The following is a 23,039-nucleotide window of genomic DNA, read 5'->3' as shown; positions in this document are numbered from 1 at the left end:
TCAAGCCACTCTTGTTTTTCAAAATTAAAAATTAAAGTCATAATGAATAAAAAGTTGTTCACTACACTAAAAATGTTTCCACTTTTAAAACATAAAGGGTATTGCAAGTGTGACTGTGTGTCAGACTGAAGATGATGTAAACATATTGTCAGCATCCGACCGTCAATGTGATTACCAGAAAGTTGATCAGTTCTGATCAACTTTCCTGTCTTGTTGAATAAAAGCAGACTCATAGCACACCGTTATCACTAAGTGTTTGCTTTGGGGTTGGGATGTTTACGGTCATTTCCAGTGATTGTTTTTGTAATGTAGTGTTTTGAATGTAAAGCAAAAGGTCCAATTTTTATCTGACAAAATAACTTTCTTCTATGTTTGCTGTATGCCCTTCATGACTTGTACCAAATTCCATATTAGACCTCTCATGGCTGTTTTTTACAGCATTGGCTTTTTTCTCTTTCTTAAAAGCCAGATTTATGGATGGCACATCTAATATTTGTCCTCTTGACCGATTTTCCCACTAAAGCTGTGGGTCCCTTCAGATCCTTTGAACTTCCACAGGTCACTCATCTGCTTCTTTGATTAACACATATGTACATCCTTCCCCAACAATGGATTAAACAACATTCAGTGAGACTAATTTGTATGAATAAGTTGTATTTGTAAATAAGTAAAATTGTTTCAGTCGAGAACTGTACTACATAATTTTCAGTTTTTTAAATTTTTTTATTCTGTCTTACCAAGATTCTTTGTATGCCAATATTTCTTTTCATATACATTGGGCATAGTGATATTAGGGTTAAACCTAAAGCACCATAATTCACAGAGAGACACAATTATGACTGGAGTACTTTTGTAGCATAAATTCAACCTCTTTGTTTGGTTTTCTAATATTTATGGTGATTATTTGCTTATCTAAATTTCTCAATTTTCTGCCTCGGCTGCTTTCAGATTCCTTTAAGACTTACTGTGCAGAAATCATAAGGCCGATTAGCCAGGACTTTTCCGTACTATTTTTGGACTTTATTATGTGCTAACATTGCCAAAAATATATGGCAGAGTCATAAAGACCAACTGCGAGCTTTATTATCATTAAATATTTCAGACTCTCTTTATGTTTCCAGCTTATATTTTGTGAGATGTAGGGCAGCTGTTCTTTCCAAATTAAATAAACTTTCTCTTGCAGAGATTTGAGCCTTTTTAGCAACATGCATTTAGTGGTGGGAGGATAGTGGTAAAGCTAGACTTTAATTTTTATTTTTCCTCATTGGAAACCCTGTATTTCTCACTCTGGTGCATAACATGAGTCTGATCCTGTTGTGGTCCTGGCTTGTGCCATCTAGGATGAGTGAGACTTTCCCAAAAGGCTCCAGGAACAACCACTTAAAGAGATGCCAAGGATAGAAGCTGTCATTATTTCTAGGATGGTAGACAGAGGCCACCTCTCGATGAGGCCACACACAGTTTTTTTTTTTTTTTTTTTAAGGGAAATTTTTGCTTTTGTTAAGGTTTGAATATTCTTTTATCATGTTGGTGCCTTTCCGTTGTCCAAAACTGATTTGCGTAAGAGCATGAGGTGACTGAGTTGGATTGTCTATTTTGTTTTATAGCATGGGCAACAACATTCGGTCTGCTCTAAATACTTTGCTAAACTCCCCATCCACCCTGGGTTTAACTAGGACTACATCCCATCATAAATATGTCATAGCGTATTTAGAATTTCTGCAGTTAAATTTGTAAAGTCCGCAGGATGCCGGCATCTTCAGTAACCTACCATTATGTCATAGGCGAGCTCTTATTGAGATGTCAACATTCAATGAATTATCCATCAATTTCATCATTATTAGATCATGTACATGTCTGCCTGCCATCTAGACTAACCGAGGCAGATAGAGATTTTTAACCACACAACGCTGATCTGACACTCCAGAACCGCCCTGTGGTTTGAAGAATCCTCAGGCTCAACAATTTATTTGTTCTCTTCACCTCTCTTCAGCTATTATATTTTTTAGGTCAAAATATGACCTAAAATTATAGTCTACAACATTCTATAACCCACATTTGCTTCCGATGTGTTGTATAGTGATCAGAGCTTCTGGACTATTCAAGAAACACTGAAAGTCAAAGACAAACTAGAACCACATTGCATCATCTGTTGATTTTATTTTCTTTTTAAAACATTGGTTAAACATTGGTTGTCTCCTCCTGGGAAAAGTGAACATGTGTGGAAGAGAGAGAGTCCTACGTAATCATATTTTCTTGATTAGCTTGGCAAGCCTGCTGTCTCAGTCCTCTTTTAGATTATAGTTATGTATTTCTATACAGTATATGTAATCAAAGAGCAGATTAGTATATCTAAACACCTCTGACATGAACATGTGCATAAGGCGTGTGTCTGGATCTGCCAATAAAAGAGAAACAAATGTCTGGCTGTGAAAATTGAGTTCTTCATTTCGAAGTACATTTGTTGTCCGTTATGCACAATTTATTAGTTTTTGGCCACAACCCCAATTTTTTTTTTTCTTTTCATAAAAAATAAACTTGGCCCAAAATTACACTATAAAACTTGCTAAGTTTAATTTAAAACAAGTGATTTAAGGGGAATTGGTTAATTAATGAATGGATCTATTGACTTAAAAAAAAAATAGAAAAATGTAACATTTTCAAAATTGCTAGCAATTCCATGAGTTGTTATTGCTTGCATCAATAAAGCTAGCAATGCATACTTTTATAGAGCATATTAGACATAAGAGAACATTTATTTATTTATGGAATATATTTAGTCAATATTTTATTTTTGTTTGAAAGAAAGAATGTATTTGAAATAAATTATGTCAGCATTGTTCTTTTAATATAAAGCAAGTCGGCTATAAAAGCTCGACTTGGGTCATTAGATATGTCAACAAAACATGTCGACATCAAAACAGCCAGTTTAATTTGAAACCAGTGCTTTGTGGGCACCATTTGTATTCTACTCCAATATGTTTCAAAGCTATTTATGAGATAAATTGAACCAGTAAAAGTCTCTTTAAATTGTATTATTCACAATTAGCATTAAGTTAAAATAATGTTTGCCCCACAGTCAGATTTTCTTTCATTATGGATATCTTCCGTTGTACGAATAAGTTGCATTTATAATGTAGAGCCTGATGTGTTAAACAGTAGAAATTTGAGGAAACCAAATACATTTTTAGATATAGGCTATTTACTCAAAATAATATAAACACCTAAAGCAATTTGAGATAGGTAAAAGAAACTTTAAAAAAATCTAAACACTAACACAAATATGTTAAAAATACTTACTTTTATTAACTGATTCAAATAAGCCAATACAACTTCTCATTTTTTTTTTATTTCTTAATAATGTGGTTATATTATTTATCCTTGAGATGTTCTTTGAAATTTCTTAGTGTGCAATCTGTTTGGTTACAGATCAAAGTTTCTTTCATTATTCTCATCTAGAGCCATTATTGTGTTATTCTGTGCAAACTTAAAATATCCAATTTGAGTGTTGGCAATCTTTGTCTTTCCCCTTTTATCGAACTTTCATGCTTACAGTTACCAAACCTCTAACTTTCACTCGAACATTGGCTCAACTGTAATTTAAATGGACTCGGTTGACTCGCATTATGTTCCATGCAATGGCAAGTGGGTCGCATTTTTCCAAAATTGGGTAATTAGAAATTTTAGAATAGATGGTTATTTGGCAAACATTCATTCATTTCTCTGGAATCATTTAGTTTTTCTTCACAGCTTCTACTAGCATTTGCTGACATTATTGGCAGGGAATCAATGTTTTGTTCCCCTGTAAGCCTGCCGAGTTTGAATGATTGAGTTTGATCTGATGACTAAAGTTCGTGGCAAAGAAAAATATCCATGGTGTGGTAGTCATAAAGTCACATTTTTCAGTTAAAATCTGTCAGTTGATTGTGCTCCATGTGGGATTCTTTTATTTTGTTCTGACCTATTTTCAAAGCTTGCTTTGGATGCTGCTTGCGGTTAACTGCTGACCTTATTCTCATAAATGTGTGATTTATCTTGAATCCTAAGAGGGTTTGAACTGAACTTTCTTAGTTTGCTTATGAATATGGGGTTCTGCTCAAAGGTCTCTCTTGAAACCTGTTAAACTTTGGTTTAAATCAGTCCCAACATCTTTAGGAATCATGGAGAAATGGAAAAATGTCATATGAACTCAATGTGGTGAACTATTATACAGCTTTATGCCCATTTAAGTGCTCAGAGTGCCCACTGTTAGTTGAGTGCATTCAAAGTGCACCCATGTGAGATGAGGTGTTTCTTCCTTGTGAGAACTAATTGTGTCTGTTGTGTATCAAGGGCCTTGGCTCCAAGGTTGGTTGGAAGCAGGATTGGGACCAGCAGCCAGGAGAGAAGGTCCTGCAGGATATAAAGGAGAGGAGAGAACTGGAGACACGGCTTCAAGAGATCCAGCAGCAGCTGGAGATCCTGGGTGTTGGCCAGGAGAAGACGGTGAGCTCAAAGCAGCCTCAGTCACTTACACACAAACACATAGATAGATGCTTGTGTATATTCTATCACTTCTATCTGAACAATGCTTTTGTTGTGGATTTCACCACTGAGTACTTATAGTTACACCTGTGACAAATTAGTACAAGCACATACACATTGCTCATTCCTTGTTGTTCTGGTTTGAGGGGACGATGGAATCACATTTGTATTCATTCCCAACTCCATAGACTCAGGTTTCTCATAGCCACAATAACAGACGTGCATGTTCTCTTCTGAATGCCTCATTTCCCCACTGTTTCATTGTTTCTTTAGCATTCTTTGTTGAGGTTCAGTGTCTTCCCTACAGTGTTCCCCCTAGAAACATTTAAACCCTGACTGGTTTTTGGAGCTGCCTGTAGAGTTACAACCAGAGGTCTTTTCTCCAAACTCTGTAGCTAAAGACACAAAACAAGAATGTTCCAAGAACAAAGGTGGATACTTAAACTGATTTCTGCGTGCACTGGCATTTAGAACATTGAATCTGGTGTGTAGAGAAGGAAAAGAATACACTGGGCATAAATTTAGTAGTTTGATTGTGTCGTTGGGCTTCATTTCTTTGTGCAGTGCCTTGCAAAAGTATCCACACCCCTTGAACTTTTTCGGACTACATTGCAAAAATAAAACTTTAATTGGCATTTTATGTCACAAATAAAAAAATCACACCTAATTGTGATGCTAAAGGAAAAATATACAGTAGACCTGGCTTATTTGTAGTTCATCGTTCACTGAACAATGTATTTTTCTGTGTAACAACTCCAAAATAGTTGTAGAAAAACTGCTGATTTGCACTTTTTTTGTACTCAAAAGAAGTTGTCTTGTCCAAGGTCATAATAACAAAGGCAGGTGGACAGGGAATCAAACCGACAACCCATAGACAAACTTCTACCATGGTTGTCTTATAGTCAACCATGAGATAAATTTGTATTTAACATAGGGTGCTGCAGTTTGGAGCAAACGGTGATGTGCATGAAGATTACAATAGAGATGGCAGACATTGAGAAGAAGGTGCTTTGTCAGATGAAATCAAAATTTAACTTTCCACCTTCACCTTGAATGGAACATTCCACGACAAAACATGTTGATGGAAAAGTTATGATTTTGGCAGAGCCGCTGGAAAGTTTTATGGAGCTAAATACAGGGGAATCCTGGAAAAAGAAAATGATTAGAGGCTTTAAAAGACTTCAAGTTCTGGGTAGGGTCATCTTTAATCAGGACCCTAAAAATACAGCGAAGTTTTAGATGCTCAAAATGGAGAAATTTGTCATGAAAAATGGCTTAATCAGAGTTCAGAACTTATAGGGAATCTGAAATGTCTATATTCACAGACTTTGCATTTCATCTGACTAAGTTTGAGATATGTTGAAAAGAATGGGCTAAATATTTAGTGTTTAGATATCCAATCTTAAAATGCTACAAGTATTGACTTGGGGGGACTGAATGCACATGCAAGTTTGAAGCTTTTCAAATTTGTGAACCATGTATCATTTTCCTTCTACATCAAAATAATGCAAGACTTGGTGTCAAGTTTTCATTAATTCACAGATGTACCACATGTTGATGATGCATGTGTGACTAATTTAAGCATTAAAGAGGCATACATTTAGTTTGGTGGTGATATACAAAAGTGTCTGCCACACCCTCACATCAAAAGACATTATATTGTGCAGCCAGGAATTATTTCTGGGTTAAATAAGGAGCAACAAATGGAATTTCTAGCTAACATGCCGACACTTCATTTGAGTAAACTGTTCTTTCATGGTTGTCACGATGCATCGAAACCACCAGTCTGCTAGCTACTGGTGCTGCAGCACACTCTGAACAGAAAAACAGGAATCAGTGTTGGCACTTTTCTTTACTCACTAATTGACTGAACCCAGTGAGTGACTTGGGGATGAACTGTTCACTGACGGCGTGTATTCTTAGTGCCAGCAGGCTTGTTTTGAGGCTGTGAAAAGATTTATTAGTTCAGAATTTGTCTGAGAGGGCATTCTTAAAGCAGCCTCACACAGCTGCAGTATACTCATAAAGTTGATTTGTATAACATCCATAACTCTACCACTGCCTTACTGTATTTTACTACCGAATACTGAGTCTACCTGTTATATAAGATTTTTATGTGGTTTTAATGACAGTTTTTTTATAGCCTGTACAAAAAAGACTTATTTTTACACAACTTCACAGCACTACAATCTGCAGTTTTAAGAAGTACTTTAAAAAGAGATATTTTTCCTAAAGCAACATTTGTGTTCTATTAAATGTAAGATACACTCAATATTTAATAATTTGGACTATTTACATTTTTGGAATTTTCTTTGGCTTTTATAGTAGCAGTTGATATTGTTTGCATGAATCATACATATATTTCCTAACGGGTGCCAACATTTACATAGAGAATATGGTTTCATTTCAGAAATGTAATGCATCTGCAAACTTTGAATTTTCTTCACACAGTAGCAACTTCTGCACCCAGTCATAGTCTAGCTCAGTACCTATGACTGGATCGGGCATAGTCCAATTCAATTGGCTGTTGAATTGTCCAAATAATTCTTCTTCCAGTGAACTTCAACTTGGAGCCAAGAGAATAATCTGTCTCATCACCTTTTGACTTTCATTGCTCTCTTGTTTTTGTTGCACAATTTCCATGGAAAAAAAGTAAAATTATATATTAATGTGCCGAAATATATTTAGAAGTAAAAGGTAAGGATTATTCAACATAACCACTTTTAGCCGATGAAAACGCATTGGAAGCTCTTGGGTTTGCAGGAAGAACAGAAACATATGTGGCTGCATTCTTGTATTATCTACAAAGGGAAGGAAACTCCATATTTTACCATAAACTGAGGAAGTTGTGATTATTTTAATCAGACCAGCACCTTTATCAGAAATGCTACAATAAGTATTATTTACAACAATATCACTTAGAATCTAGCAAACAATTCTTTGAAGGTGCAGTTGGATACCCAGACACATTCAAAACATATTTAGTGTACTCAAAAAACATCTTATTAACCTATCTGTAAAAAAAAAACAACTAAATGAAATTAAACTTGATCATACTGTTTCAGCTCAATTTTCTAAGAGAAGATTAATTTAACAAAGACAGGACTGTTCTGACTTCTAGAAGAGGACCACCAGCTCTGCACAGCTCACAGTCAGCTACATCATACACACACATGCATGTGACAGCATCAGTTCAGCACAAGTGTGAGCTGTTCCACTTTTAAGAGCTCTTACTTCAGTCACATGAGCTTTATCAGAAAGAGGTCCGAAGGCCAGCTGTCCTCTAATGCAATAAGGCTTCTATTCAGTCCATTCCTTTAAGATTATTCACAAAATAAACTTGCAGTGCATTCTCGTGTGAAAAGATTGCTACAACACTGTAAGTAAATCATTTTATTCAAGGGAGTGCGTGACTATCAAGCAGATTTTGCCTTCAAAAATCTGTCATGATTGATAATTTATAATCACATTCAAGGGGGGAAACCTGGGAACGCCAAGTCAAAACTGTACAGATGCTGTCCATGCTGAGATTTTTGGACCCTGGGATCTTTTGAGAGGAGATCAAGAAAAGTGTGCACGAGGATGTAGGTTGCACTGTCAAGATGATGAACAATACCGAGTTGGAAATGATATTGTCTCAAATCAGCTTGAGTATGTGCCTGATATCGTTTTAACCTGAGAAGTTTTGCGTAACATTGTGTTAGGCAGATTGTCAGTTTGATAGTGGGATCTGTCGAATGAAACCCGGTCTAAAATTTTATTTCTAAAACATGATTTTTACATCATTTTCAAGTTGAATTTTTGTTTTTTCTTTTTTGTTAAAAAGCTGGGACACATCATGTTCATGGCAGACGACACTGGAATGAAACTAAAGACAAAAAAGTTGAAAAAATTAAAAGATTCTGTTTTTCCTAATTTGGAACAGCCTGACCAAGTACTCGTCCTTAAACGTCAACAGACCTACTGCACTGATTCTGGCTTCATGTTATGCAGTTGCCATGGTGAAATAAGGAATCATCAACATGAAGAGGAAGCACCCAGACAAAGCGGTAAAAAAGTAACTCTTTATCTGGACTGCCAACCAGTTCCTCTTCACATTTTCCACCTCTTCTGAATAGAGGTGCGTCGTCATCCACTGTGTCTTCCAGTTTTACTTCAGAAAGACTTTGGAAATCGCTCCAAATGACTAAATAACTTTTAAAGACAAATAAAAATGCAACTCTATTTGCCTTTAATTGTGATCTATAGTATTAGATGCTTTTATGAAATAAAAGGGAAATTGTGTGCTTGTCTTGAGTTGAGTTGTGATCAATGTATGAAGGAAATACACGAACACTCAGCAATCAGTTCACCTATCATTTAAAGACGATTAGAGATGTCAAGTTTTATGATTTCTTCCGGTTTTACTTCTTTGTCAGAAGTTATTTTTTCAGATCAACAAAAGTTATTTGGCCAACAAAAAGAACCAGAATAAAATCAAAACAGTTTTGGATACGTTCATTGGATACTTTCCTTTTTTTCAAGTTAAATGTTCAATCTAAGCTAATCTGGAATTTTGTGAAATTCCTTTAAACCACTTATTTGCCATCTATCGTTTCTGAAAACTGGCAATGACTGTTTTACTTGGCTGTGGAGGAATGCTGGGTTTTCTGACAAGAAAGGTCTGCTTCAGGTCATATCACCATATCTCAATTGGATTTAGGTTCACAAATCCACTGGACCACTCCTTTTTTTTTACCCTTTTCTCTATCGCATGTTTTGTTAGAGAGCAGAAATCTTGGTCCCAAAAAGTCATTTGCCCTGAAGTAGTATTCCAGTCCCAGACACTTCCACCGCCAGTTTTAACTGGAAATATTATTCTTCTGAAATAATATAAAGTGACACACGGTTAACAAAGAGTTCTACTTGTTATTCCACAAAATAATTTTCCAAAAATCTCTGTCCAACATAGAGATAAGCAATACCCTTTTTGATCAATTCATGGCATTTTGAAAACCAAAACAATTTCGCCCAGTCTCCTGTTGAATTATACACTGACTTTAACTAAGGCAAGTGAGTTTTTAAGTGCTTGAGTTGTTTCGTGCTTGATGTTCTCCACCAACCACTCCTTCCACTATTTCATGTTTTCTCCATTTGTGGCTTTAAAGTGGTTCTCTTGAATCCCAAAGGCTTTGTTATGACCTTATAACTATTTCCTAATTAAGCAATGTCAGTGACTTTGTTTCCCATCTTAGCTTGCATTTGTTTAGATCAGGGCCTGGTGTGATGCTTTTGAAGATTCTTTAGGGCATTTTTACAACTACAATTAATTTGTCCGAATCCGTTGATGATTTTTTTAGTTGCGGTTTGTTAATTTTGATCACTGCTGACATTGTGGTGTTGGGTAAATGTTTGTGAAATGTCTCTGAGAAAACTCTATATTCATGTGTCTAATGTGTCTGCAATATGGTACCTTTGCATAGGGGTCTTCAGAGACACATCTTTGTCATTAAACAGTCTTGCCAAAGAACAACTGTCCATGCTTGGGCTTTTGATACATGATCATATTGTTCATCTTTGTAACTTGAGAATTATCACCAGGCCAGATTAGAATTTACGTCTTTCAGCCCATCACTGGATTGTTTTGTCTCGGTGATGTACATCTCTCAGTAACCAGTCTTTGGTAAAGGAGCTGGAGAAATTCACAGGGTGGTCCGAGTGACAAATGATGAATGCTCACTATTAGTTCCAACTAAAGTGGTTAGATGAGACACAGGAATGTGATTATCATTATTATTATTTTTTGCCTTAAGTTACACAGCAGAATGAGGCAAACATGGGGAAACAATCAAACACGCGTCATATTTTTCTGAAGATGGGAGAAAAGCCATGGATCTGTACATAATTGTCTTAAAACAGAAAAAAAATCCAATTTACGCTCCTGATATTAATGTTAAATATTCAAATTACACTCCAGTGAAATACTTTTGAAACATATTACCATCCATGTTCTGCTGACCTGAAAACGATATAATCCCTCTTCCCCACCCCTGTCCTAATCAGTGCCTTTGAGCCTTACAAAAAGAAGTGGGTGAGGACATCCTTACTTTAAAGCCAGGGACATTCTGTTCAGTGTTGGATGACAGCTGGAAACATAAGCAAACATGCTGACAGAATGATGATGATTGCCATTCAAAGATTTTAACATTTTGCTTCTCTGGATATGTTTCAGTCATAACTCTCATCCTAAGAAAGATACTTAGTTGATATTATTGAGACAAATTGACTGAGGCTTTACAGCTGTTAAAACAAAGATTGCTGTTGTCACACCAGGAGATGGGAACCGCCAGAGAGGATCCATGTCCAGGTAAATTCAGGAGTTGCACGTGTTCACAGCAAGAAACTTTGTTACAAAAATGACAGATGCCAGATGACACATTAGCCCCAAGAACAAGTTCAGATCTTCCTCTGAATCAAATTTAAGAAGGTTGGCTTTCAGTCTTAGTCTCACATTCAGTCCAAAGCAGGGAGCATGTGAGGAGTCAGACTTATCTTTAAAAAAACAGTACTTGCATCCAAGTAAAAGTGTTTTTTTTCCTCCAAACACCTTCCAACTAAGCACATGGGACAGCAGAACCATATCAGTTTGTTTCTGTGACGTGCCAATCTTCTGTCAAGTCATGCACTGATGCAAGACATTATTTACATTTGTCCATTTAGAGGCAAGTAAAACTGTTCTGAGCAAAAATTAGGTCAGGATGTTGGAGAATATTGTGAGTTTAGCCAGGGAATAATTCTGTCTTCATTTTTGAGCTTTGTTCCTTTGGACTCACAAGATGTGGTTCTTGGGACATTTACAAATGCAATACTGTGTTTGCTTTCACATACACACAGAGGTAGCACTTTGGATTTAAACTAACACATGTTTTTGATTTATGTATGTGTATTTTTTTACATTGCAGAATGAGTCAGCAGGCCTTACTGAGGAGCAGTTGCTTTGTCTGCTGGATGAATGTAGGAGGACAGAAAGTCGGAGCCAGGACAATCCAAGGAACAAAACAGTGCCAACAGGACCTTAAAAACATCCATCTTGTCCATGTGAATTACTGCCACCAAAACACATCACTTTGGTTTTGTTTTCCACAATGAACCCATTCATAACTATTGCAAATATTTACAGTGGTTGATAAGCATTTTTTTTATTCTAATGGTGTTCTTGGTTCCACACGTGGCTGAATTGCAGTCCACCGCTACAATTTATGTTCTCAAGGAAACAGTTGCTAAGACACTCATCAAGCTAAGTATCAGTAAATGACAAATAACATTGCTGCCATTAACTCTAGTGATTAGAAGCAGCTGCACACAAACTGGATTATGGCTAATTTGAAGAACCACTTCCTGAACACAGTCATGACACCTCTTGAGGTTTTTCAGTGTTCCTGTCCCAGGCCGTGTTATATCAGTGCTTAGCAACACTGGTATCACATTCACAGAAAGATGTGACTTTACAATCTGGGATTTATGTGCAAGTTTGAGGTTTCTGCTCCTGCACCAGCTGATCACTGAAAAGGTTTCCTTTAGCTTATTATCAGAGTATGAGGGGGATAGTTATGTATAGAGTCTGTATAGAGTCTTGTTTTCACAATGATCTGATCACACTGAGGCTCTGAAACTGGAAGTTAGTTTTTTATGACCTGCCCTCCTGCTATTTAATTGTATAATAAACTGTCTGAAACTTGTACTTGCTCTTCCTCCTTATTCTTCTTCTTCTTAATCATTGCTTAACATGATACAAGAACTATGCCTAGACAATGTCATAAGTATATTCAATATTAAAAAAACTTACTTTAGGTATTCAGCCAATGCACAATTTGGAGGTGTAATCAATGCTACCAAGCTCATTCATGCAGCAGCCTGGGTAAAAATATGCTTCCAACACAATCTCAGCGTAGAAATCCTGTAAAAAATCAACATTGTTGAGGAACGTTACATTCTAGTACATCATAAATGAGTTCGCAAACAGCCTGCAGGAATTAACCACAATTTTGGTTAATGGGTAAACTTTTAAAACTGTTATAATATGCAATAAAACAAATCTTTTAATTATTTATGTCTATGGTTGTAGTTTTATTATTTATGGAACAGGGTTGATTTGTGGAACAGCCCATCACCCTCGTCAGGAGGGTGATGGGCTTTTCCAGTTCAGCTAAAAGCATGTCAACCATTCCTGCATCTACTTATGATTTTGGTAAAGGTCTTGGATTAAAAAGATCTTGAGAAAAGGGACCCCAAAGGAGCTTTATTTTAATCTAAATCCACTCCTCTGTTAAAAGACAGCAGCACTTTCAATGATGCTTGTGCTGTAGTTTTTAAGAATTTTTCAAAAGCCATTGATAGGAGATAGTTGGGTTTTTTTTCCCTCTGCACCTGCCCAATGTATGCCTGGAGGCTTTCTATGTCTCCCAGTCTGGCACTCAAACACCTACAGACATGTTCATCTCACTCCTCACCTCTTAAAATTATTCTGACCCCATTGCAATGGCAGGAATTCCACTTCACCTAAAACATTCACAAAATGAACAAGTTCAGTCATATCTGCCAAGGACCCTTAAATTCTATCTAATCCATCTTATATGAATATTTTTCCCCTCCTTTATGCTCTCTGTAATCTACACAAGTTTCCAGAATAGTAGAAACTGTATACTGCTCATTTTTGGTAATGGAAACCCAGTGAGCTCACTACGGCAAGAATGAGGTCACTACTAATGTAAAGAGAGACGCACAGCAAACTGAGACCGTCTGGGGTTTAGATAACAGCTCTTTCTGTGATAGACTTAAAGCTGCAGTTGGATGTCTGCTTGCAGATGAGATATTGGTGGAGTGTTGTGGTGTATTGCCATTTAGTTGATGGAATTCCAACTTACATGCAGAGACAAACAATCAGGTTCCCTTCTTAAAGGTTTGTTGCTGCAATGAGAAATTCTTGAATGGATGCTGTTGTTAGTAGGTGTTCAGAGATATCTGTGTAATGTGTGAGATGTGAATGAATGTGGTGCTTGAGTGGGCCATGCTTCATTTTAAGATTCCCTGCAGCAGACTACAAAAGACACTCCCTTTTACCAAGGCTGTTTTAGACTCTGAGCACATATCAATTGCATGGCACACAAATGTTCACCTCCTTTACCTTTGAAAATACCCTGATTTGAGCAGGTATGAGTTCAAAATCATGTAGACGTGCTGCTCAATAAATCATGTCATTGAAAAAATATTTGATTTAGTAATGTTATTAAAAAAGTGACATTTATGTCACAAAAATGAATAGTGACATACTTCAAGTGCACACTTTTGCTAATTTTGAAGATTATGGCTTGTAGCGAATAAAGGTCCAGATTTTCAGAAATGTTTCTTATTACAGGAAGGATCCACACAATCAGAGTCAGTCACTGTTAAAGAAGCTGACTCGTATAGCGTTTCATCCAAGCTTAGAAATGGAAAGTTAAGTGGAAAGAAGAAGTTATGGCGAAGAGGGGAAGTGCACAATCAGCATTGGTAGAATACAATCAACAAGGATGAACACAACCTTGAAGGACTTGTGAAGCAAAGTTAAATGCTTTTCTTGTAAAGGTCTATAACACAGAGATTGTTGTATTTAAATTTTCCTTTCAGTGTATGTCCTTTTTTATTGGTCATTTTGATTATTGTGGCTAATAGCCAATAAAGACAGTCAAAGCTTCATAATGAAGAAGGTGTCTATTGATACTGCATTTTATGCAGTCATATAAATCAAAAATTGATTGGAAGGAAAAACCAGTCATTTGTTTTTCCCATTTGTTGTGCATTTTTTTCCACCCACAGTTTTCTCTTCCATTTATCTTCAAATGAATATGTTTGATGACAGGATGCTGTGCATAACCTGATTCTTTACCACTACTGTCAATGAAGAATAAAGATAACTATTTTTTTTTTCTTTTATGAAGGGTTTATTGCTCACTTGACAAAGAATCGATGACAGGAGTATAAACGACAGTTTGAGTAGAAACTATAGTACAAATGTTTATAGAAAAGTTTCACTAATAATTAAAAAAGAGACATACAAAAATCAAAATAACAAAGACATCCTCATGTCAGTGTGCAAAAAAGTTTATACAGATAGAAACGCTTCCATAGGAGGTTAAACCTCGAGATAAATTATTTAAATAGCATATATCTACACAAATGACAAAAAAAACAGAATAATTTATCAAAAAGGCACAAGAAATACATTTTGCAAAACATATTCAAAACATCTATTTAATCCTTTCCTGTTCGAGTTTCTTGTACTAGAAAAATATCTTATATACAGCATATGAATGATAATTGTCTTGCTTCTAAAAAAAGTAAGCCAACAAATTTATACTCTATTACTAAAACAAGTGTTTCTTGTGTATTGCTGGCCTTAATAAAAATGATGAGGTAATATTTGTACATAAAGGGTTTCCTTTTTTCCCCTTTGTCAAAAACACTCAAACCCAGGCACGCCATGATGCACACTGTGCAGAAAGCAGTATACAGTTGTTTTTTACTTCACATAATTAGAAGTAACTGCATATATTTAGAGGACGTTAACCATAGAAGGTTGCTCATAATATTTAAAGATAGCAAGATGCAGTGAGGAGCTAAAATTAAAACCTCTTGATAAAAGAATCAAAAAAACAAAAACTGGCCTTCACTATAATTGAGATTTTAAGACAAGGTTTTCATACAAATTGTGTTCCAAGGTCTCCTGCTCACGGTTTTAATTCCTGAGAAGAGTATTTCTTGGACCAGGACATTGTATCTGCAGCCAACAGTGTGAGGGGGTCACTAGGAAAATTAAAATTAAATTCTGATTTTGATCTCTTCATTGTTATTCTTTTTTGGTGTCACACATGCACAAAACACGCAACATCCATTCGCTTCAATAAGAACAGTCATTCTTTACTGTCCACAGTCCCTCAACAGTTCCTTCACAGGGGATTACTTTCTGTTTTTTTTTTCTTTTTTACCCCATCCTTAAAAATGTCTTTTAATGCTTTCTTTGCTCTGAGTACTGTATCATTCAGTCCACAGCAGATGTATGTTAATGCTCAAAATTAGTATAAAAATGTAAAAAAAGAGCAACTCTCTTCCCTTTGCTCCCTCATCCACAGAGGAATAACAGTTCAGTTGTGCAAAGCAATAAAATGTGGCCCTCTTCTGATGCAGATCAGCGCAGACAGACAAAGAGAGGCGAATTTCTTCTTAGCAGAGCTGCACGCACAATTCGTGCGGTTAACTTTTCCTTTTTATTTGGCTTCGACTCCTGAGGTCCCTTTCTCCCCCTTATCTCCTTTGCTCAACATCCCTCCATTGTGCATTTCTCAGAGGACAAATAAATGAAACTGAAACTGATGTAGGCCTACGCTGATGCATTCTTCCAGAGGCTCTGTGGTGCAATTATGTATCTGAAAGAGAAAGCAAAGAAAATACAAATTTTAAAAAAAGTCTAAATGATGAGAATTGTTTCTGAACTGTTTCATCTTTGTACATAGTTTTACCTCTACATTCATATTTGAGGTCTGAGAAGTAAACCATCTCCTGAGAGAAGACATACAAGCCTAGTCGCCCACCAGCATATGTCTTATCGTAAATGTTTCCAGAATCCGCCATGATTCTCTTGCCTTCATACATGATGACTCTAAAAGATAAATACAATCACATACTGTAAGCTATTGTAAATGTTGCGAAAGAATTACACAATTTTGGACATAAATCAGATTTTGAGCTCACCTAATAAGTCCAGTCTTGGGTCTGTGGGTTAGGTGCCATCTATAGGCAGTAAAGTCCTTCCAGCCGATGTTCTTGGGGTCATGCCACAGAGTACGGACCTGAAAATCAAGAATGGCAAGGATTGAAGTAAAAATAGTTACAAAAAAATAATTTAGCCTGACTCAAACACCATTCTCTCACCTGTCCTGCGGTGTCTCCAGTGTGCCACAGAGCATTTCTGAGGTGTTCGCCAGGCCCTGTGGTGGAATTTACAACTTTGATTGACAAGCCAGAGTAGCCTTGAGCTCTCGTGGGTGTGTGGGACCAGTAAGTCTGTGTGATCTGTTTCCACATCACTGTGTAGAAGCGGGAGCTGGACTGGTAGCCAAACACAAACCCAGCATAGTCATCATCTCTGTCCGTGTTGATGAAAAACGTTCCACTGAAATCCACGGCACTGAACTCATCGTAACCTGAAATGGAAAGAGCATGATTTAGAGTTGCCTCTACATATATCTATTATAACTGGAGCAACATGTTTCTCTATGTGTTACATACCAACAGCAATGCCGGGATCGCAGTTGACAGTCTGCACCAGCTCCTTGCCTTGATGCCTCACCACCCAGTTGGGGTCAATCTGAGATGTGCCTTTGGGATCCAAGGGAACCATTTGGAATCTGCGGAAGTCTGTTTCACTGATGGCAAAGTTCTCAGGGCAAACATCATGGATGTCCAGGACATTGTCTTGGTCAAAATCATCCTTGCAAATATCTCCACGACCATCACCTTGAAGGAAAATTTCAATATGGAAATAGAAAAACAAAAAATGAGAACAAAGATTCTTAAATTGCTACAAATAAGAGGGATTGTAACAGTTTTTGGAAAACTTACCGTCAGAGTCCACTTGATCGGGATTATAAGCCAATCGGCAGTTGTCTTTATCATCAGGAATGCCGTCATTGTCGTCATCATGGTCGCAAGCATCACCTTTGCCATCTTTGTCATGGTCGGCCTGGTTAGCATTGGGAATGTATGGGCAGTTATCCAAGTTGTTCTGGTGACCGTCCTCGTCAATGTCCTGGTTGTTATCGCACTTGTCTCCAATACGATCTGAGTCAGAGTCAACCTGCAAAAGAACCACATTCCTTTTTGCTGAGGTTTTCCAAAGAGAAACTCTTCTTTTTCCCCAGTCTTTTTATGACAAGTGTTATCTTGGGTATATGATTTATAGGTATGCAAGCAATGACACATCTCCAGAAACTTTGTATTCTATGCTAAAATTATTTACCTGGTCTGGGTTGTGCTCGAGGGGACAGTTATCACAGTGATCTCCAACACCATCCCTGTCTGTATCTCTCTGGTCAACATTGTACACATATGGGCAGTTGTCGTTCTCATTCAGAATACCTGTTGAGAAAAAGTATATATTTAAAATTTTTTTAATCCTTAACCTTCTTTCTAAGTAATTAGTTTTGAGTTTGCAGAGATTGCTTACCATCACCATCAATGTCGACAGCACAGGCATCTCCCTCGCCGTTGTTGTCTGTGTCTGTTTGGTCAGTATTAGCCTCAAACACACAGTTGTCACATCGGTCACCAACATCGTCCCTGTCTGCATCATACTGGGCAGGGTTGTACACTCTTGGACAGTTGTCCTATTTTAATGGAAAAAGAACATTATAATATGTAAAGGTGGGACATAGGTGAAAAAGTTTGTATTCATAGAACAAACTGTTTCTGGCATTTTTCTTTTACTTTAGCTGAAATATAATATTCCAGAAGCATTTAACACTGCATTTTTCTTTCCTAACTCTCCAAATCCACAAAAGTGAATTATGGGCAACCAGCCACTATATCCTCAATTCTGGCTTTATGTGAAAATTACAGTACATTATTCCTGTGCTATTGACTTTCCACTCTGACTTTTTGGTGAAAACACACAAACTGAAGCACTTTGCATTCCAATTGCCCAGAGGAAAGATGGCTGCAGTTGATTACTATGTGTGGTCTCTAGGGAAAGCAGAGCGTGGGGCTGAAAAAAGTCCCAGATTACTCACCCTATCATCGGGAATTCCATCATTGTCATCATCATGGTCACATTCATCCCCAAGGCCATCTTTGTCATGGTCTTCCTGGCCAGAGTTGGGAAGGTTGGGGCAGTTATCCTACAAAGGAACAAAAGTGAGGTTAGGGAAACAATCATCATAATAACATAGTGCTCACAGATCATAACACCCTGTGGTGTTTTTGTCCATGTGGGGTATGGTTACCTTTTTGCAGTGATAAGTGGCGTTCTCCACACACAGCAGATCAGTGTTAGGCCATCCATCTAGATCACTGTCCTCTCCACAAATCCGGCCATTCCCAGCATATCCTGGCTTGCATTCACAGCGGAACATCGACTCAGAGTAGACGCCCAAATATATGCAGTTCGCATTTTTATGGCAGTTGTGGCTACCATCCTTGCAAGGGTTGCGGGGAGTGCACACCTAAAGTAATTATAGAGGGTTAAAATATGCAAGCTGTTCTTGTCAAGCCCAAGTTGGACCGAATAATAACAACAAACAATCCACACCTGTTTTTTAGCAGTTGCCTGTTCCACACCTCTTCCAAAAGGTTGGGGACCAGAGAAACGGGAAGGACAGGGGAGGCAGTTGTAACCTGGCTCTGTGTTCTCACAACGATGAATTCCATTGTGAGTATGGCAAGCATCTGGGACCTCTTTGCATTCATCAATGTCTGTGCAGGTAATCCCATCACCAATGTAGCCAAGTGGGCACTTGCCACACTCAAATGAGCCATCACGGAAGCTAGTGCACTTTGTACCAGGGAAACATGGGTTGGAAAGGCAACCATCTGTGTCCAAACATACTTAAAGGTTAGAGGAATATCATTTGATGATGTTGGACTTTGTTTTACTTTCATGCAAAGATTAGACACATACCGATAGGGCAGTCTTGTTTGTTGCAGATTTGAATCATGGTAGCATCACCAATACAATCTTTTCCTCCGTATTTAGGCATTGGGTCATTGCAGAGACGGTTTCTTGTTTGGACTCCTCCACCACAGGTTGCAGAGCAGGTATCCCATGGTGACCAAGGTCCCCATTCTCCATTAACTACAAAAATGAAAGTCATATTATTATTCAGCACAAAAAAAAAAACTCAGAAACTTTGGTGATGTCTAACGCACTAGGACAGGGCGACATTTGGCAAACTTTGGTGTGACGTCCTTCTCCTTGGCAGTCTCTGCCACCCATCTGTGGTGTGGGGGAGTTGCAGAGACGGATCTGTGTCATGACCCCTTCACCACAGGTCACAGAGCATGAAGACCAGGGTGACCAGTGGCTCCAGCCTCCATCCTGCTTGACTGTAAAGTAAAGCATGCACATTCAATTCACTGCATTCTTAAATGGCAGAAAAGAACTAGTTCTATGATGTTCTGTAGCTTACAGCGCTTGTCGCATTCCTGCGGGTAGCAGTCACGGGTCTGGACAGAGGTGCCCTCACACTTGCTGTTGATGCGGTCACAGGAGCGTCCACGCTGCTGGATTCCACGACCACAACTCACAGAACAATGGGTCCAGTCAGACCAGGCAGACCAACCACCCTCGGGAAAGTCACTTGCTATAATTGACAGATATCAGATTTGAAAAATCTCAGTAAGATACCAGGACAGAAATTTTTATTTAATGGGCTTTAATAAGAAACTTACGTGTTCCACAGCGTGGGCAGCATTCTCCATCGGGCACAGTAGCATTGGCGCAGGGGATGATAGGACAGGAGATTTTACGACATATGGTTGCAGAGTTCTGGATGGGAGAATAGTTTAATGAGTGCAAACACATAACAGTTATACAAAACAAGACCTGGCTGATCTTGTTCCAAGTCTAATTGCTGCATTCCAGAAAGGAATGATCTCATTAGATATGTAAAATGCCTGCTGTGTCTATAAAGAACCTGCAGAGATCTTTATAAATACTGTCTTGCTAAACAGCCAAAAATAATATCACAGTACATGATTGGCCTTCACTAGAATAACCTCATGCTGCTTTAATAATAATTTCTGACAGAATGCTATTGCTTTCAAGCAGGTTAATGGTAATTAAAAGGAAGGGTGCTAATGTGATCACTGTTCTGACATTATTGCAGCAGACAGCTGACTCCAAGGTTGTGTAAAGGTTACATTCCTGGAAGTGTTCTCACACTCACCTGACAGGTGCACTCTGTGCAGCCATCCACTGTCCATTCATCTTTGTCCTTGTGCACAATGCCGTTATGGATGCAGACTCCATTGTGGATGATGATCTGATTCTTCAGTAACTCACTATCAGTAGACTGGGAGAAGAAAAAGAAAAGAGAGCGTGAGAGGGAGAAGTGGGGTTGCTTGGGACAGAGGATGGAAAAGTTTCACTTTGCCAAGGTTCCAATACAAATGAATCACTGATTAAGGCATTGCTGGAATCTACCCGAGCACTGCAAATGTGACTAACGGGCCAAACATATTTATGTATTCTCTGGCGTCTCATTAACAAAATTGGCTGGGGACAGCCATTACATTGACAAGTGGGTATGCACTAGAAATCTGTTTATTCAAAGCAGAAGTCTGGAAAAGAAAGAATGAATCATGGCAAAGAGAAGACATTGATGGCTCTCTGAACTTACCACTTTTTGGAGTTCATTTGACAGCTGCTTAACAATCACATTGAGTCCCCTGAGCTCCTTAAACATACTGGTAATATCCTCACATGAGAAACCGCAGACAGTCTGCAGATCTGGGGAAGAATAGGCCAATGAATTAACTCAGCTCTTGGGGAAGAAGAGTTATTAGTGAAGTAAAAATTCCAACATTACTTTTAAGAGAGGAGAGATCTCACCTTTGGATTTATGGCCAGTATAATCGGTTCTAATGGCAGGACTGGAACCATTGACTGGGTTGTCCAGGGTCATCATTTGGGTTAAAGCAGCTGCAAGTGAATAAAAGCAGAGTGGAAGAGTTGATTTTGTGATTTTTGTCATCAACATAGGCAAATCTTGCATTGATGGCATCAGTCCTGCATATACTGTAATTTTTAATGCTGTCTCCATCCCAGGACTTTTGTCATTTGGAAATCTACACTAAATGTAACGAATTCATTAAATAATAGCACTCTGGGCGGTGAGACATATCACCCCTATCAGAAACCACTACTGATTATTAAGGCAGTTGTCTTTCAATTTTCACGTTTTTCAATCTTACCTCCACTTTTACATCCCTTATTGGTCAGAATGGCATCTAGAGAGGTCCCAAAGACAAAATGGACATTCTGGAGGACTCCCTTCAAAAAAACAGAATATAGGCTACATATATAAATAATGCCTAAGATTAAATAATGCCTATTCAGTATTAGTAAGAAATGTATTCCTCTTACCATAAACTTGTCCTTCACTGCCCCTTTTCCAATCCTGAGTCTGGCTCTATCTGCCAACTCCCTGGACAGTAAAGTTTGGATTGGCACATCCAGCTCTGACACGTTGATCTCTTCACAGCCTACAAAAAGCTGTGCCCTGTCCTCCTGGATGAACAGCGTGAGGTTCCTCCAGTGCCCATTGGCCAAGCCGGCATCTTCGATGGACACCACCTGCAGCTGCCTCTCGGTGGAGTAGACCAGATCGAGAGTGTTCGCCTTCCCGTTAGAAATGATCTCGAAGATGGGGCCAGATCCGTCGGTCTTCTCGACTGTCAGCAGGCTGCCTCTCGTCTTTTTGGACTGCTTTAGGTTCAGTAATAGGAGGAATCCCCGCTCGGCCTGGATGGAATCGAGGAGGTCCCTGAAGGAGGCGTCGGGGACCGGGGGGATCAGGTCCGCATTCAGGACCTTGTATGCGGGACTGTAAGGGTCTGCGCCTTTGACCAGACTCACTCCGTTGTGTCGTTTGCTCACCCTCGCCAGCTCAAATAGGTCATACACACTGTTATCATCGCGACTCTCTGCGGTCAAACAAAACAAAGGCATTTATTTATTTTTTTCCCCCAGACAAAGTGTATGAAATTCACAAAGAGCACAGAAGAAATTGGTTTTAGAGTTTATGTCTTCACGTTAAATTAAGCCCAGGTATTTCTAAATATAATAACCACCATCTCAAAAAAAAAAAAAAAAAAAAAAAAAAAAAGAAAAGGCGCATGTTTCCGCTTCTTACCTGCCAATCTGGCACCATCGCAACTCCAAAGAATCAGCAGAAAAAAGATGCCACACAGCATCATCTTGAAATCTTAAATAGCTCCTATTCCAACCAAAGAACAATAATTACACATAAACCAGAGATGAACTTCAGATTAAAAAAGAATAATAACAATGGCAATATAATACTAACCTTTGAATAAAAAAAAGTTTAAAAATCTTAAAAGTGGAAAGAAAAAAAAGATCCTTGTTTCAAATATTGTATATTCCGTTCCTCTTCTTTGCAGCTCTAATAACGGTTTAATTGGAATGCTGGAAAGTCTCCTCTTTTTATCCACTGATTCCACTGACCTGGGCTTCTGTCTTAACTTCTATTTAAACGCCTAAAGGACATTCCTGAGCTCCTGTTAGACCAATGGGAATGCGGCGCTAGAGACGGAGAAGGGACGGGCTTGTTATCTTACCTCACATCCAGTCAGAGTAATATCCGAGACGCGAAGAGGAGGAAAAAAAAAAAAAAAAAGAAAAAAAGGCGCATTCCTGAGCTGAATTTCCATCACCGGACAAATATTTTATCCACGCACCAAAGCCAAGACTTGGTGGTTTCCGT

At 38.2% G+C, this 23,039-nt stretch overlaps 2 protein-coding genes across 4 annotated transcripts in view; one reads left to right on the top strand and one right to left on the bottom strand.

The window, feature by feature from the left end:
- The window catches only part of fsip1 (fibrous sheath interacting protein 1), a 34,086-nt gene extending 21,746 nt beyond the window's left edge, over positions 1–12,340 (top strand). For both annotated transcript variants that reach the window (XM_055038333.1, XM_055038332.1), the window contains exons 9-10: positions 4,333–4,485; positions 11,466–12,340. In XM_055038333.1, the coding sequence (XP_054894308.1) occupies positions 4,333–4,485; positions 11,466–11,582 (270 nt within the window). In that variant the 3' untranslated portion in view covers positions 11,583–12,340. The remainder of the gene's footprint in view (positions 1–4,332; positions 4,486–11,465) is intronic.
- A 2,203-nt stretch (positions 12,341–14,543) lies between these two features.
- LOC129365360 (thrombospondin-1-like) lies at positions 14,544–22,758 on the bottom strand. Of its 2 annotated transcripts, XM_055038526.1 has the most exons (22): positions 22,623–22,758; positions 22,449–22,532; positions 21,680–22,239; positions 21,508–21,586; positions 21,146–21,235; positions 20,934–21,043; positions 20,481–20,606; positions 19,984–20,080; positions 19,722–19,895; positions 19,462–19,638; positions 19,214–19,387; positions 18,845–19,125; positions 18,540–18,758; positions 18,327–18,434; positions 17,765–17,924; positions 17,558–17,676; positions 17,161–17,395; positions 16,828–17,055; positions 16,471–16,742; positions 16,291–16,388; positions 16,059–16,198; positions 14,544–15,965 (listed from the first exon to the last, which is right to left on the bottom strand). In XM_055038526.1, the coding sequence occupies exons 2-22, from the start codon at positions 22,510–22,512 to the stop codon at positions 15,958–15,960; spliced, it is 3,519 nt and encodes a 1,172-aa protein (XP_054894501.1). In that variant the 5' UTR covers positions 22,513–22,532; positions 22,623–22,758; the 3' UTR covers positions 14,544–15,957. The 2 variants fall into 2 exon arrangements, with proteins under 2 accessions (XP_054894501.1, XP_054894502.1); XM_055038527.1 differs by lacking the exon at positions 22,623–22,758 and having other exon boundaries at positions 22,449–22,604.
- Positions 22,759–23,039: the final 281 nt, after the last annotated feature.

The sequence above is a fragment of the Poeciliopsis prolifica genome, unplaced genomic scaffold (assembly GCF_027474105.1).
Source record: "Poeciliopsis prolifica strain line A6 unplaced genomic scaffold, Auburn_PproV2 SCAFFOLD013, whole genome shotgun sequence".
Classification (NCBI taxonomy): Eukaryota; Metazoa; Chordata; class Actinopteri; order Cyprinodontiformes; family Poeciliidae; genus Poeciliopsis; species Poeciliopsis prolifica.
Note: the sequence above shows the minus strand (reverse complement) of the source record. Positions and strands in the feature narration are given on the sequence as shown.

Coding starts and splice junctions, on each gene's coding strand:
- LOC129365360 (XM_055038526.1), bottom strand. CDS start 22,512: ATGATGCTGTGTGGCATCTTTTTTCTGCTGATTCTTTGGAGTTGCGAT. Junction 20,607..20,933: donor CAAATGAACTCCAAAAAGTG/GTAAGTTCAGAG, acceptor TTCTTCTCCCAG/TCTACTGATAGTGAGTTACT. Junction 19,126..19,213: donor CAAACAAGACTGCCCTATCG/GTATGTGTCTAA, acceptor GTTTGGACACAG/ATGGTTGCCTTTCCAACCCA.